This window comes from Dysidea avara, chromosome 1, assembly GCF_963678975.1.
Source record: "Dysidea avara chromosome 1, odDysAvar1.4, whole genome shotgun sequence".
Lineage (NCBI taxonomy): Eukaryota > Metazoa > Porifera > Demospongiae > Dictyoceratida > Dysideidae > Dysidea > Dysidea avara.
This window is the reverse complement of record NC_089272.1, coordinates 46,872,424-46,887,979: the sequence shown is the minus strand read 5'-3', so window position 1 is coordinate 46,887,979 and position 15,556 is coordinate 46,872,424. Positions and strand designations below refer to the sequence as shown.

The 15,556-nt window shown below is 36.2% G+C and overlaps 1 protein-coding gene across 3 annotated transcripts in view; it reads left to right on the top strand.

The window, feature by feature from the left end:
* The window catches only part of LOC136265857 (uncharacterized), a 425,715-nt gene that overhangs the window by 3,970 nt on the left and 406,189 nt on the right, over window positions 1-15,556 (top strand). For all 3 annotated transcript variants that reach the window (XM_066060794.1, XM_066060798.1, XM_066060806.1), the window contains exons 2-13: window positions 1,435-1,906; window positions 2,203-2,303; window positions 4,230-4,327; window positions 4,377-4,464; window positions 4,521-4,606; window positions 4,663-4,719; window positions 5,826-5,941; window positions 13,164-13,273; window positions 13,327-13,422; window positions 13,469-13,640; window positions 13,701-13,844; window positions 15,468-15,500. In XM_066060794.1, coding sequence (XP_065916866.1) covers window positions 1,435-1,906; window positions 2,203-2,303; window positions 4,230-4,327; window positions 4,377-4,464; window positions 4,521-4,606; window positions 4,663-4,719; window positions 5,826-5,941; window positions 13,164-13,273; window positions 13,327-13,422; window positions 13,469-13,640; window positions 13,701-13,844; window positions 15,468-15,500 — 1,573 coding nt within the window. The remainder of the gene's footprint in view (window positions 1-1,434; window positions 1,907-2,202; window positions 2,304-4,229; window positions 4,328-4,376; window positions 4,465-4,520; window positions 4,607-4,662; window positions 4,720-5,825; window positions 5,942-13,163; window positions 13,274-13,326; window positions 13,423-13,468; window positions 13,641-13,700; window positions 13,845-15,467; window positions 15,501-15,556) is intronic.

The following is a 15,556-nucleotide window of genomic DNA, read 5'->3' as shown; positions in this document are numbered from 1 at the left end:
AGTTATTACTAATTCACCTGAAATCAAAGCAAACTAAAATCAAACTAACTGTGAAATTCTAACCTACCCCTTTCATGCATACTAAGCATCTTTAAAAATAATTATCGCATTGCTGTTGTTTAAGGTATTCAGAGCTTTTAAAACAATTTTTAAGACTATGTAACCATCTGAAAAGACCAAAATGGCAAAAATCAACAGTGACTCACTATAATACTAAGAGGTGATTATTTGCTATTTCAAAAATGCACCACTGGACGAGAGAATCTGCATTGCTCTCCCCTGAACCACTCCTGTTTGTGCCCCTCCCCTTGCCAGCTCCCAGATCCGCCCCTGTTATGTAGGCAAGTAATTAGCATCAAGAAGAATTATATGGGACAAACACACAGGCAAACGAAAATGGTTCCTATTGGCCTATTCATGCCTGCCCTATACCTGTCAAATAAATGTGCTCTAAACTTCCCAAGCGTCCCATAGGCTGTGAACCACCTGAATACTATGAACGTACTACTGTATAAGCAAAAAAGTTTAAGTTGGGAAAGTATATAATTTTTGGCATAATAGGGTAGGCAAAACTAGCATCAAGCAGAATTCTAGTATAATGCTAATGCAATAGATAATTTCTGGAATGATAGGAAGAGGCCTAAATTACTTTGAAGTGAAGAATACAACTACTGTGATGATTACTGTGGGAGTTTTGATTCATAAGTTGAGTTGCCAGCATTCATTCAAGTTTGAATAATACATTTTGTTAGGAACAAAGTGTTTTTGTAATTTATTCAACAGTTGTAACTTTTTATGGTTGTTTTCAATGCATGGCTGGAAGAGGAAAAGCACAAAAGTAAGCATAATAGGGCAGGCAATTCCAAAAGGCAAATAGAATTTAAAACCAACACAGACTCAGGACTTTGGGTTGACAGTTTTTAGGGACTGATTCTTTGTGGTTTTGACTAGAAATTTCCTCTACATAAACGCCTTCAATGCACTGTAGAGAATGTACAAAACCACATAGCAACAAAAAATCATGGAGTTGCCAAATATATGATGTGCGCTTAATTTTGCATATTGTGCCATGTTGATATGCATGTTGGCTACCAAGTTAGCAATCTGACAAAGATTGACAGACGGACAGACACCTTTCAGCTTTATATACACTAGGTTTAGGTAGTAGTAGTAATATATAAACTTAATTAGGCTCACAGGAAGAATTATAACAGAACAATACTCTTTACACCAAATAGCTATAGTGATCGTACACATTGAATGCTGAATTGTACACAACTACAAACAGTAATATTCATTGACAATACTACAATACTAACAGTTATCTGAGACAATAGATGTAGTAGATGTACAGCTGTGCTTCCTTTAAATGCCAGGTTACTATTAATAGCCAATACACGTTTTGTTCTTTATTGTAATTTATTTTCTTTGTAGATTGCAGAGAAAAACCCTTACATAGTTGACCTTGCCAGTCAGAATCTGTTTATAGAAGCAAAAAAGAGACAGATTTCACCAACCTATGCTAACATCAGAATACACCCTGAATTAGTCAGTGTTGCTTCTTCAGCTATTCCATATTTACAAGGACCAGATAGTATACTATCTCGCAGTATTAAGACGCTAGAAAGTATTTTAATGGTTCATCCAGTACAGGGTAATCTTCGCATACCACCAATGTGCACTGAATACACATCTGGAGTCAATAAGGGTAAATGTAGATCACCTTTACCATCTCAGAGTAGTTATGACTGTGGAGACTTTGGGACAATTCCCTTATCATACATTGGTGTTAGAGAAGTGTGTACTTCATATTATTCAAGTTCATCATGTACTACTCAAGGTCCAAATGGAGTTGGACTTCCTAATGCTGACTATTTGCTATTTGTATCAGCATCATCTAGTACTTGTAAGTTTATAAAAGTATATCTTTTATAGTATTCATAGAGATATGGGTAGTTGTGTGATAATATAAAATCACCCACATACTGTCATCATTGTGTCTAGTCATTCATTATTTCATAGCAGAAGCATGTTATTTTTTACCTAATGAATCATGTTAATAGACATCAATAACAACTGTAAAATTATTGTGCTATGATGTATGTGTACTTTAGGTTTTGAAGTATAACACACCGCATGTGCACACTTGCTTATAGGAGTATAACACACATGTACACACTTGCTTACTGTATTTTGTTGTAGGGTCATGTTTATTTGGTGCTTTGGCTCATGCCTCTTACTGTGTGCTGGACAGCAGTGATAACAACAGACCTGTGGTGGGATGCATCAATATGTGTCCTTCGGTAAATTAATATTATTATATGACACTGTTATTATAGATGGCGAGGTTAGCTATTAGAGTATGCCTACTGATGCAATGTTATTCTGTTTCGATTTCAAATTCATTGCAGTGTACAACTTTAATGTACATGCATATCCAAAATTTAATACTGTAAGCAAAGTATTGGTTTAACAACATGAAATATTGTATTACATCATGATGCAACAGTACATTTTTTGTTAACACAGTAGTGGATGAAGTATTGTATTGCATTGTGTAGTAGCATATTTTCTTGTTAATGTAGATGTTGTGTAATATTCTGCTGTTCCCTAGTTGATGTTTGGTAGAATTGCTTTGGTGTTTATGTGTGGTGGTAACTTTCTATTTGTCGACATCAATGTGAACAAGAAGTTGTACGTAAATGTATTCAGTAGTTTGCTTATAGGCTGCTGAAAATGTAGGCTTTGCTTGTAGTAAAAAATGCAGATGTAGGAAGTCACTGAAGGCATAGTAAGTACCTTTCACATTGGGTAGAACAGCTACAGTATATATCATAAATCAGGAAAATTCAGGCGTAGAAAATTTTTGTCTATTAAAATTTTGACGCAACATATTTTCATCACTAACATAATCGACAAAACTTTTTTGACGGAATAACTACACGTTTAGTATGCGCAATTTTTCGTATAGTTAAAAATAATTCGTCGTTTTAATTTTTGTCGATACAGCTAGTGACGAAAAATTTTTGACAATGAACTTTTCCTGATTAGTGAAAAAACTGTATCCAGGAAGTTTACTCATACATACAAAACACAGTCCTGACCCATTCTGTACAAACTGTGCTGCAAATTTACAGTAGTTCAGGGTAGTCAAGTCCTAATCTAGTCAAGCTGTGGTTAATTTACATATTCAAATTATTATATACAACCTGAAAGAAACATTGAACAATGCACATAATAGTGTGCCATTTGGCTAAAGAAGATGTTGTGCAACACTGGTGTGTTAACAGGCCAACCTTTTGCACATAAAGTGTATATAGCTCTGTGCTACTTTAATTGGGTAAAGTAAATATGTAGTGGAGTTATTCACCAAATGGAGTGGTTTTCAGAGTTGGGGTAGTTACTTCACCAGTTAAAAGTTACTTGTTATTTTATCCCATGTAACGTAGTTACAGTTAATTTTGCAAAAGTGGATAAGTTACTAGTTAATTTGCATAGTTGTTAATATGTTTGATTGATTGTTCCACTCAGATATGCCTCAGTTTCCATATCAGACACAGACTGAAGTTACCTTAAACAGTAACCTATAGCTTCAAGGCCTTTAAAATAATGCAGTTTTACTTCAGTACATAGTTACCAGCAAAGCATATTCCCTAATCTCTGCACATTTTTTAATGAATGTATTTGAATGCTGTGCATTTCTGCACTAAAATGTGACTCCTGCAACAAATCAAGTATAGTTATAGTAGCAAATTCAGGGAGTCCTAAATTTCCATGGAACCCGCCTTTCTTTGGAACGGCACTATTACTTGTTCATTGAAATATTAAGTAGAAACTATAAAGGACATATAATATCAAGATGGTTTGTTGCAAAATCGCTTGAACCTGCTATCATAGTGCCATACAGATTTATTCCCTTATCTTGGTACATCAGAACTTCTCAAAATAAACATTGGGTGTAGATGTTTGGTTCACATGGCTGTTTTTAAAACTTCACTTGCTCTTTTAAAGGCTTAGATGGTATAGTTCAACAGTGAAACATTCTGAGAAGTGACTATAGGTATATGTACCTCATCTGTCAGTATCACTACACTAACTGCCTCAGGGTGAATCCCACCCACTTTACATGTCTAACTCTGCCACTGCTAAAGGGTAGCATCTACAATATGTGTATGCTTGACTATACTATTATCGATAAGTTCATCTTATCATTGTTTTTCTATACACAGTTCCTTGTAGATTATGCTGGCTCAACTGGTGTTATCTATTCTGTAATCATGCATGAGATAATCCATGCACTGGGATTCTCCAGTCGATTATATGAATAGTACGTTGCAAATGCCATCTAACTGTGTATGTACATATACTTTTATTAGTTTTGTTACTGACGCTGGTATTAAGTATAACGCAAGTAAGACGGTTACTGGACCATATGGATCCATCGGCATATTTACTGGCCCAAAGGTTTGTCTTCAAATTATTAGGAACAATTCTTTTAAACATGTGATGTACTGATTTAGACTCTGGAGGTTGCAAAATCATATTACTCCTGTGAAGATATGGAGGGTGTTGCACTGGAAAATGAAGGTGGTTCTGGAACAGCAAGGTACATCACAAGATTCCATGTTATTTTATGAGTGATTGAGTACATATTATTGTTAGTTCTCACTGGGATAAGAGGACACTCAACAATGAGGTGATGACTGGTTACCTATCCAGGTACAATGTAACTATCAGTACAGCTATCCTTGGAGGCATATTATTATATGTTAATTAAGTATGTAATACGTACAGTATATATACCACACTTGTAGTGAAGATCAAAAGTGTCATGCTATGGCATATACATTAAACTGATACAAGTGTAAGGAAAAATTATGTTCAAAAAGTAGTGAAGCAAGGGAGGTCACCTACTCCTGAAAATATACTAGTGGACATGTGATCCCTAAGTCAGTCTATACCTGAGTATTTAATGTCCACTAGTATATCTTCAGGTATAGGCAACCTCTCTTGTTTCACTACTTCTATTTTTGATACATAATCAAACTTAAAATTCTTAGATTTATTCCCTGTACTTGTTTGTTTACTGTTTTTGTCTGGTAAGCCCACACATATTGCATTAGAAGAAAGAATGGTGCCTGGCTTACTGTTTTCATGTGAATGTACACCCCAATTATCAATTACTGAAAGTAGCCATTGCACTTTGTTTTAAGCTACTGTACAGCATGATACATAGCGTTACAAAGAAATAACACTACGAGAAGGACCTCTACAATCCAGTAACAACAGAAAAAAACTCAGATGATTCCTGCTACAAATGTATGGAAACCATCACATAGTGCTACTGTACCACAGATCAATACTGTCAACAAAGATAAATAGGACACAAAGGAGGACATAGTAAGTCCATGAAGTACAGTCATTGTACACAAAGGAGTAAATTTTAGGCAAATTTGATGCTACAGGAGATTGCCAAGAACAAGTTTTGGCAAATTTGTTATTAACTAATACAGATTTGTATTGGATGCACAGTTGCAAGTTTGGTTCGTGATACACCACTCATTCACCAATTTCCTTCCCAAAGTTCCTGCTATGCATGTATAAGCTGAAATATTTTTGTGATGCTAGTGCCAAACAGTTTGGTTTGCAGTTGGCAGTATATGGTAAAAAATAAAGACAGTCACAAACATACATACAGTACCATAATATTTCTCAATTTAATGTGGAGTCTTTTGTGCATGTCCATTGAATAATGATATGAATAATAGTAGCATTTTTGTTTCCTTAAGCAGTACTATCTCACATTACATTCTATTCATTTTTAGGGACTATCAGATATTGAGTGAATTTACAATTGCATTACTTGAAGACAGTGGATGGTATAAGGGCAACTACACTGCACTGTCTGCATTAAACCAACTTCCACTGCAATGGGGGAAAGGTACATACATATGTACACACTTGACTGCATGGCCATTTAAATAATGGCTAATAGTTATAAGGGCATGTGGGCACAATCTACACCTAATGTGTGATATTCACAGATCATTATCTGTTCTCCAATCTGTAACTCACATAATGCTAGCATAATAGGTAGACTATTTGTGTGATAGTATGACTTCTTGTTTATCAAAATAGCTATCACAGAAAGATCGATATACTCTAATAGAACAGTCAGTAACTCTAATAGAACATAACTGACTGTTCTATTAGAGTATATCAATCTTTTCTGTGATATGCATTTTGACAATTAAGTTTGTGCTTCAGCCACTTATTATTTATCCATAAACTGGAAATTATTAGCAGAGCATGAGAACTTTAGCAGAGCATGAGAACTAAGGCATAAATAATTGGGCATAATTTGAGCATAATGGATAAGTATTGAGCATAAATTTAAGCATAATAGGTAAATTTTTGAGCTGTGCAGCATAGCATAATAGGTAAAACTATGAGCATAATCAGTGGGTCCCTACAGTTGGCTACCTAATAATTTACTGTATTAGTTTAAGAGCACTCAGCTATGTTAGAAACACCAATTTAGAGAGGTAAATTACATACATATGCTATGTATAATACGTACATATGGTGAGGGCCAAGAACTTAAACAGGAGTGGAACCAACTTGCATGCACTCCAACTATAAAATAGCTCAGTAACACATGATGCAGTTCTCTTGCACACAGACTGCCTACAGTAGAAGTACACTGATCTTCTACATGTATATTTCTGTTTGTAGTTTAAACTTATTTGTGCTATTTCTATATAATTCCCACCTTAGTGCATCTTTTCATGTACATAAAAAAACATTACACTATTGTCTATGAGCAGAAGAGCTATACAGCCCTGTATACAGAAGGATATTATGTGTATATACAGTGTGCAGGCTGCAATTTCCAAGCATTTTCCCATACACATGTACAGGGCCAATGCCGGACCACTTTTCAGCCACTTGAATCTGCAAAAAAGATCGAGATACTCTAATAGAGCAGTCATCACATTATACTCTAATAGAACAGTCATGGTGATAGTCCGGGCTAATAGAGTATTCGGTATACAATATCAATACTCTTATTACACTGGTTGATCTAAGCCATTATATCCATTTTAATTGTCTTCAAAATACTTTCTATAGTGAACCATCTGCATAGAATTGCACAATAGGCTAATTGATAATGCATGTTAATATGTATTAACAATTACAATCAAAATTGCTTCTGTATCTCAAAAGAACTAAACTCACTTTGTATCATGAAAGTAAAATTAGCTACTAGCTATATATTAAATTGAATTAATTGGTATACAGTATAGCTCAAAATTAGCTACCTGGATATATTCTTGGTGTAAAAAACACAAAGAGACCATGTATGTAAAATAGCTTCCAGATGCCATTTCAGAACATGTATTTTCAAAAATTTTCCCAGGGAGCATGTCCCCAGACTTCCTTAGCTTAGCATGTTAATACATGCTGTAGCTAGCACACACAAAAACATTACAGTAGATAATGTGATTTAAATTTCAAATCAATAAAATGTAGTGTGCATGACTATGACCTCCATTGTAGTCCATGTGGAATGGCCCGACCACTCAAAATCTCTGGGCTCCGGCCCTGATGTATACATTTTGATCTAAAGTAAACAATCACCTGTCTAATGTGCATAGTGGCCAGCCAAGAATTCACCTATGGATCACTCTATTCATAACTTCAACTCTCAATCTACACGGGTCGTTGCCTTATGGTAAACAGTTTGTGGCTTGTTCAACCATTTCAATAAACTTGCAATTAACACTTTTGATTAATGCTATTATAATGTATCTGGCTTCACTTCTTAAAACTCAATGGCCAGCAGTGTTGGGCAAGTTACTTTGTAAAAGTAACTAGTTACATATTACATATTACTTGCAACTGAACTATTTAGTTACAGTTACATATTACCCATAAAATAAAGTAACTATAAAAATATTACATATTATATTACTTTGTGTCCACAGCCTTAAGCTGTCACGTGTGAAACTACCACCTTATCACGTGACATGATTGCGTTGTTGGACAATGCGCAAATCTTGGTTATCAGTAAGAAGCTGGTGAATAAGTTTCATTCAGTAGGCTTCGTTATTTCGTTGTGGCTAGGCGTTACTCAGAGGATAACTAACGAGATTAGTAACTTCGTTACTTGTAGTAATAATATTACGTAATATTAGACTCGTTACAGTAACTATATTACTTAGGTAATGCGTTACATTTGTAAGTGAAGTAACTTGAGTTATATTACCTGTTTTTATAGCTTATTTCGTTATATTACTTAGTTACCACAAAAGTAATAATATTACGTAACGCGTTACATAAGTAGCGCGTTACTACCAACACTGATGGCCAGTAACAACATTCATAACAAGTTCACCTGACAAGCTGTCTGTCACCACCTGGTCTGGGATTTTTTTCATTGAGCATAGTTTTTATTGTATTGTATTATTGTATTAATGATTTACAGTGACCAGCACTTTTCAGGTTCAGGTTCCTGTGCCATAGGCTATTTTTTTTCCTCCCTGCAGGTCCCTAGAGGGATAGTTGAACAATGAATGATGATAACAAATAGAGTATCAAGACACACGGTAGTGTGTCGTGCGGCCCAAGAAGCCTGCACGCAACACCCGTGAGTATATTGACAGGAAGAAAGAAAACGCAATTTTCGCACCTCCATAGCTCTGTGCTACCTTGATGAAACAAGACGATTTTTGCTGTGGAGCCTTCCTCCAACTTCAGTACTCCACATTCCAAATTTGAGCGAAATCGCTTCAGGCGTTCCCGAGATATGCGACTTCAAAAATTGGCTTAGTTTCTTCGTTTTTTCTTCTTATTTTTCTTCCTCTTTTCGTACACTTACAAAAACCGCCATAAAACGCGAACGTCATATCCGATTGCCTTGAAATTTCGCACACAGAAGGGGAGTATAAAGGCTCATCTCGGTACCAATTTTAGCTGGAATACCATAAACAGGCAAAGAGTTATGAGCGATTATTCACAAAAAATAACGCCAATATGTTGTCACGCCTACAGGGTAAACCGCGTATGGGGAAAAGCTGAAAATCAGTGGGTGAATAGGTTAACTATTGAACCTCAAACCTTTTGTGGTTTGAAAGAAATCGAGCTAAAAACCAGGAAGATACAACGATAAAACCAACAGTGCGTAACAATTACGCAATCGAGATTAGCTAATAAAAAACGACTACTTGCCACGCCTACCAGATAAACCGCTTGGGGTAATGCTTTGAAATTCGCTGTACAGATGGAGTAATCATGTTAGAAAGGCTCTTCAATGGTGTAGAAGAATCAGACTTAAAGCCACGGAGTTATAACACGAAATCCAACTTGGTGGAGCAAGTGCGAGATCGAGATACTCTAATAGAGCAGTCATCCTAATAGAGCAGTCACCCTGAACAGAATTCAAAAGATCAAACAAGTAACCTGTATAGAGATCAGCTACAAACAAATCACCCTGTAGAGAGTTCAGCTACAAACAATTCACCCTGTAGAGAGATCAGCTAGAAGAAGTTACCTTGTAGGGAGTTCAACTACGGAAAGAGATAGTTCAGCTAGAAGAAATCACCTCGTAGAGTTCAGCTACAAAGAAACCACCATGTAGAGAGTTCAGCTACAAATGAATCGCCCTGTAGAGAGATCAGCTAGAAGAAGATACCTTGTAGAGAGGTCAGCTACAAAGGAACCATCATGTAGAGAATTCAGCCGCAAACAAATCACCTGTAGAAAGTTCAGCTACAAGCAAATCTCCCTGTAGAGAGATCAGCTAGAAGAAGTTTCCTTGTACAGAGTTCAGCTACAAAGAAACCATCATGTAGAGAGTTCAGCTACAAACAAATCACCCTGTAGAAAGATCAGCTATAGAAGAAATCACCTTGTAGAGAGTTCAGCTACAAAGAAACCATCATGTAGAGAGTTCAGCTACAAACAAATCGTCCTGTAGAGAGATCAGCTAGAAGAAGTTACCTTGTACAGAGTTCAGCTACAAACTAGTGACCTTGTAGAGACATCAGCTGGAAGAAGTTACCTTGTAGAGAGTTCAGCTACAAACAATTCATGCTGTTCAGAGATCAGTTAGAAGAAATTTTCTTGTAGAGAGTTCAGTTACAAACAAATCACCCTGTAGAAAGATCAGCTAGAAGAAGTCACCTTGTAAATAGTTCAGTTACAAAGAAACCACCATGTAGAGAATTCAGCTACAAACTAGTGACCCTGTAGATACATCAGCTAGAAGAAGTTACCTTGTAGAGAGTTCAGCTACAAAGAAACCATTCTGTAAAGAGCTCAGCTGCAAACAAATCACCTATAAAGAATTCAACTACAAACAAATCACCCTGTAGAGAGATCAGCTAGAAGAAGTTACCTTGTAGATAGTTCAGCTACAAATAATTCACCCTGCACAGAGCTCAGTTAGAAGAGATTTCCTTGTAGAGAGTTCAGCTACAAACAAATCAGCCTGTACAGAGATTCAACTAGAAGAAGTTACCTTGTAGATAGTTCAGCTACAAATAATTCACCCTGTACAGAGCTCAGTTAGAAGAGGTTTCCTTGTAGAGAGTTCAGCTACAAACAAATCAGCCTGTACAGAGATCAGCTGGAAGAAGTTACCTTGTAGATCGTTCAGCTACAAACAATTCACCCTGTAGAGAGATCAGCTAGAAGAAGTTACCTTGTAGAGTGTTCAGTTACAAAGAAATCACCATGGAGAGTTCTGTAATAAATATATGTGACCGTCTCAGCAAAATCCCGACTTGTTCGCACAATTAAAAAAAAAATTTTTATTCACTTAGCATTATTAGCAGTGTCCAAGGAATGGATAACCAAGATTTCAGTCTTCTGTGGTGTGTAGTTTTGAAATTATAGCACTAGACAGTAGGAAGAGCAAGATAATCGATTTGTACAGCGACTATACTGAAAATAAACTACAGGCGCTTACATTCGCAGTCATAACTTCCGTTTGGATTAGTCTACAACGTTGCAATTTGGTTCACAATGTTCACCATGGATCAGCACATCAGCCAAGGTATAGTGTTCGCCCTGTAGACACTTGCGCATATGGATATGAAAGCGGTTTAGTAGACGAAACGATGACAATCTTGTTTACGTTTACCGCATCGTAAACAAACGCACGTGTCACGCATACCGTTGAAGCTACAGAAACGAAATAAAGATTTTCGAACTCACCATGAGCAGGCAAATAAGATGGTATATAGGTTTAATCGACTTGAATCTTCCTTCTTCAAATACTGGCCCGAGGAAAACTTGCGTATTTTTCTTTGTAGCATGCGTAATTTTACGAATTATTTTTAAATTTCATTTTTCTCAATACGCATGCTTGTGCGAACAAGTGAGACGGTCACATATGTATTACATATATAAAATGTACATTTACTGATAAAATCAGAAATATTTGAAGTATTCAACGTTTGTTTCATCTTTTTCTTCTTCCTGTGGTAAAGAAAAAAAGATAGGTTAAAAAACCTCAAAGCCGGCCTATTTGGGGTATACAAATACAAAAAGAAGTGAAATCTAATCCAAAACAGCCTAGCTGTAAAAAAAGAGTGCGGCCCCCAAAAAGGCTATGGTGAAAAAAGATGTGAAATCCAAGGTGGCGGCCAAGAAATAGCTGTAATGGTAGGTTAATGGTAAAAATTTTAATAACGACAATTCAGGTGAATTTTGTGCCAAGACCAAGCGGCACCAAAATTCACCTGAATTGTTGTTATTAAAATTTTTACCATTAACCAACCATCACGGCCATTTTTTGGCCACCACCTTGGATTTCACATCTTTTTTTCACCATAGCCTTTTTGGGGGGTGCACTCTTTTTTTACAGCTAGGCTGTTTTGGATTAGATTACATTTAGTGTAAACCTCTTAATGATAATTACCCTTAATGGTATAGCCACTAAAACAATCCTGCTGACTGCCATGTGCAGTTTTTTATACCCGTGCAGATGCATATAAAGGCCTGACCATTATATACAGGTTCCACTGTACTTATGTGATTGAGTGTTATACTGTTTGTACTGTAAGAGTGACTGGATCTGGGAAAAACCGGTCTTATTGCCCATGTCAGCAGGTAGATTTTTCGCCAATAACACAAAGCTACATGAATAAATTATCTAACTTCACAACCAAAATCACCTAGACTTGTGTAGTCTGCTTTTGCTGGATTCTTTGAAATAAAGACCAGTGCTGTGAATTTCCTTTCATTTAAGCCAGTTTTGATACCTGAATGGCCCATAACTTTACCTAATTCATGCTTATGCCTTCCTTTTCAATTTTTCACAGCCGTTTGCCCTCCTTCCAGGCCCTCACCACCCTCCTCTGCTTTTGCAGGTTGCCTGATACAGTCAACCTTGGTTTAAAAACTATCTAAAATGGCAGGAAACTTAGCTGTTGGCTACTTGCACAGTGGATGCTCTGGAAGGTAAGGAATTGGTGTAAAATGTGCGATAATTTGGTACACATAGCTTCAACTATTAGTGAGCTACAACACACTAAACACTTAAAACCGGCATTTCTTGATACTTTTAAATATACGATTTCCCACACTGGGTCACAATTGAGAGTCATGCTTTGGCAAACAGTTACCTATTATGCTACCGAAAAACCTCAGAATTATGTCACCAGTGTTGTCAGTGTTGCTGAATTACGTAGAACATACTACAGCATATCGTATTTCAAATAGCCTTCCAGGCTTTAGCTGGCTGCTGCTGTACGTGGAGTGTTGTTTCAAGTAGTTACCAAGCTGATATCCATCACTGCATGGCTGTTCTATTAGAATTTAACTGCTCTATGATCACCTTGATCTTTTGTAGCTAATGGGTCTAATTTTCTTCATAATTATTATGTGTAATTGCTTCAAGTTAACTGTTCAGCCATCACTGGTATCCAGCTCTCTACTACTTCACATGTGACATGTGACAGTGCTGAGGGGGTGACAAGGGCATGACATCTATAAAGATGTATACATTAGTGAACAGACTGGTCAGTGATATATGTATGTATGTATAGTGAATAAATTGTAGCTGCATAATCGCATAATGTGCAAGGCTGTTATTTATTCTGCAGGCAGTTTATTATGTCATATTGTATTAATTGTTATTACTGTAACTCTATTAGATTTAGGTTGTGCTTTCCTAACTGAACGTTGTGTTAATGAGAGTGTGTATCCTTACTTGTGTGATGCTAGTTCAGATGAAGTGATGTGTACTTATGACCACTTGTCTAAGGTACTGTCATTGTGGATATCATTGATAATGTATCATGCCCACTTATTGCTCAGGGTACTTGCTCTACTCGTTGGGCTGGTTTTGATGACTGTCCTGTTTTACTTGCTGATGAACCAGAACATTTTTGTCGTACTGAACTGGATGTAACAGTAAGTTTCTACTTTGTGCTGTAAGTTAAATTATCAAATGTTTCAGCTGGAAAATGATGTAGAAAGTTATAGTAGTAATTCTATTTGTGTGGATGGACTAAGATCCCTGTCCTCTTCTTCTTGTGGTACATATACCAATGGATCAGCATTACCACTCTGTGTCGCACAAGAATCATTTACAATCAATGATACCAATCAGTATGTGGTATATCTAGAAGGTATGCTAATAATACTTGTTAGTAACTTTTTCATTTTACATATTGCCCTATTTTAAATAGATAGTCCTCATGGCTGTGAAGATGGTGTAGCTTTGGCTACTGCTGATAACTGGGTAGTATCATGTCCTCCAACTGAAGATATAGTATCACGATCTCCAGTGATCATGACTGAGTTACCTGATCTGTCACCATCTAATGAAATTGGTAAACACCTTATTTTCATCAGTCAAAAAAAACTATAGCAAAAAATTTAACAGTTCTTAAAAACATGAGTACATTTCTTTATCCAATTTACTGTACTACAGATCCATAAATCAATTTGTCCAGGTTAATTACATCAAGGGCCTCAGACACTCATACGGTTTGCTACTGTGCTTGGAAAAAGTTTGATAAATGAATGATTTGATTCAATAATGATTTGAGACTTCTATGGGATTTATACAGTGTCCCAGTGAGATCCAGTTTGTACTGTAACAAAATTAACAGTCAAATGCAATCACAGTAAGCAATGAGCATCTGATGTCCTATTCGTACCTTCTATAGAAAATGAGTGATACATTTACAATGTCAGCTTTAAAGATTTTTGGTGAAAATTTTCACATTCACTCACAACATAAATTGTCACCCATAACATAATCTTTCTAGGGAGCATGCCCCAGGATCCACCTATATTTAAGTGTGCATGCAACAGAAAAATTGGAAACCTGTAACTAAAATTTCTGGAGCTTCCCTTGGAGATGGTGAGTGTTTGCTCAAAACTGACTGTTAGAAGCATACAACATTCAATACTGTATAGTCTGTGTTGTATATTTATGCACATACTGTAGTGTGTTTGTTGAGCACATACTATGTTAGGAGTTGCCGGATTGATTGATTGATTAATATAGGCTGCTTGTGCATGCTTCTGCTGGCGTAGCATCAGGAGTAGGCTAAAGAATTACTGAAGATGTTGAGCTATGTGAAGTTTGAAGCATACAACCAGCATGTGAATGCCATCCTGAGGGGTCTGGGGGGCGTGCTCCCCGGGAAAAATTTCAGATCTTAAACACTCTGGATTTTAGACTATTATTTTTTAACTGTGTTACTACTGGTAAACTACATAAGTTCTATCAGGATAGTTGACTGCTCTATTAGAGTATTTCAATCTGAACTTTTGATACCTTTGCAAATCAATTTTAATTACCTGAATTATACTTGACCAGTCTCTAGAAACCTCAGAAACCTCCCTAGATCCACCCCTGATCTCTACTGGAGCTCACCTGATATGTTTTACCTAACAAAAACTATTTACGTATGATGGGTGGAATTTGGACATTTGTTATACTTTTACAGTGGTTGATCTAGAAGGCTGATGTAAAAAGTATGAAATTTAAGTACACTAGCTATTATTATGCTGTAGGTGATAATTAAGGAACCAAAGTATTGGCTTGCAATAGCAAAATACGCCCAAACAGGATTTTGCAGTTTTTAAGTTGACTTAAATCAGATTGTAACATCTGCTGTATACATAAATAGGCCAGAGTCCCATAGAAGTCTCAAATAATTTAGCTAACAACAGAGCAAAGAAGATTGTGTTTTTCTACTGTATTATGTAACTATGAATGAACAACATAAACTGGGCAACAGTTGATAATTTTTACTGATAAAATAATTTGTGATGACGGTATTGTATGTCATGTATAAATCAAAATAACTTCCTTTATTTCAAACTATCATCAACAATGTGTACATATACATATTTGACTGTAATACAGTAGCATACATCTTTTATGATGTTGCTAATTAATTAGTGTATTACTAGTACAATCTGATATTTATTTTGTGCAGATTATCATTACAAGCACGGAAATTTCTTAGCTGGTAAGTAATTATTTATGGTGCACACTCCTGTAAAATTTAAAGCTACTCGTTGGATT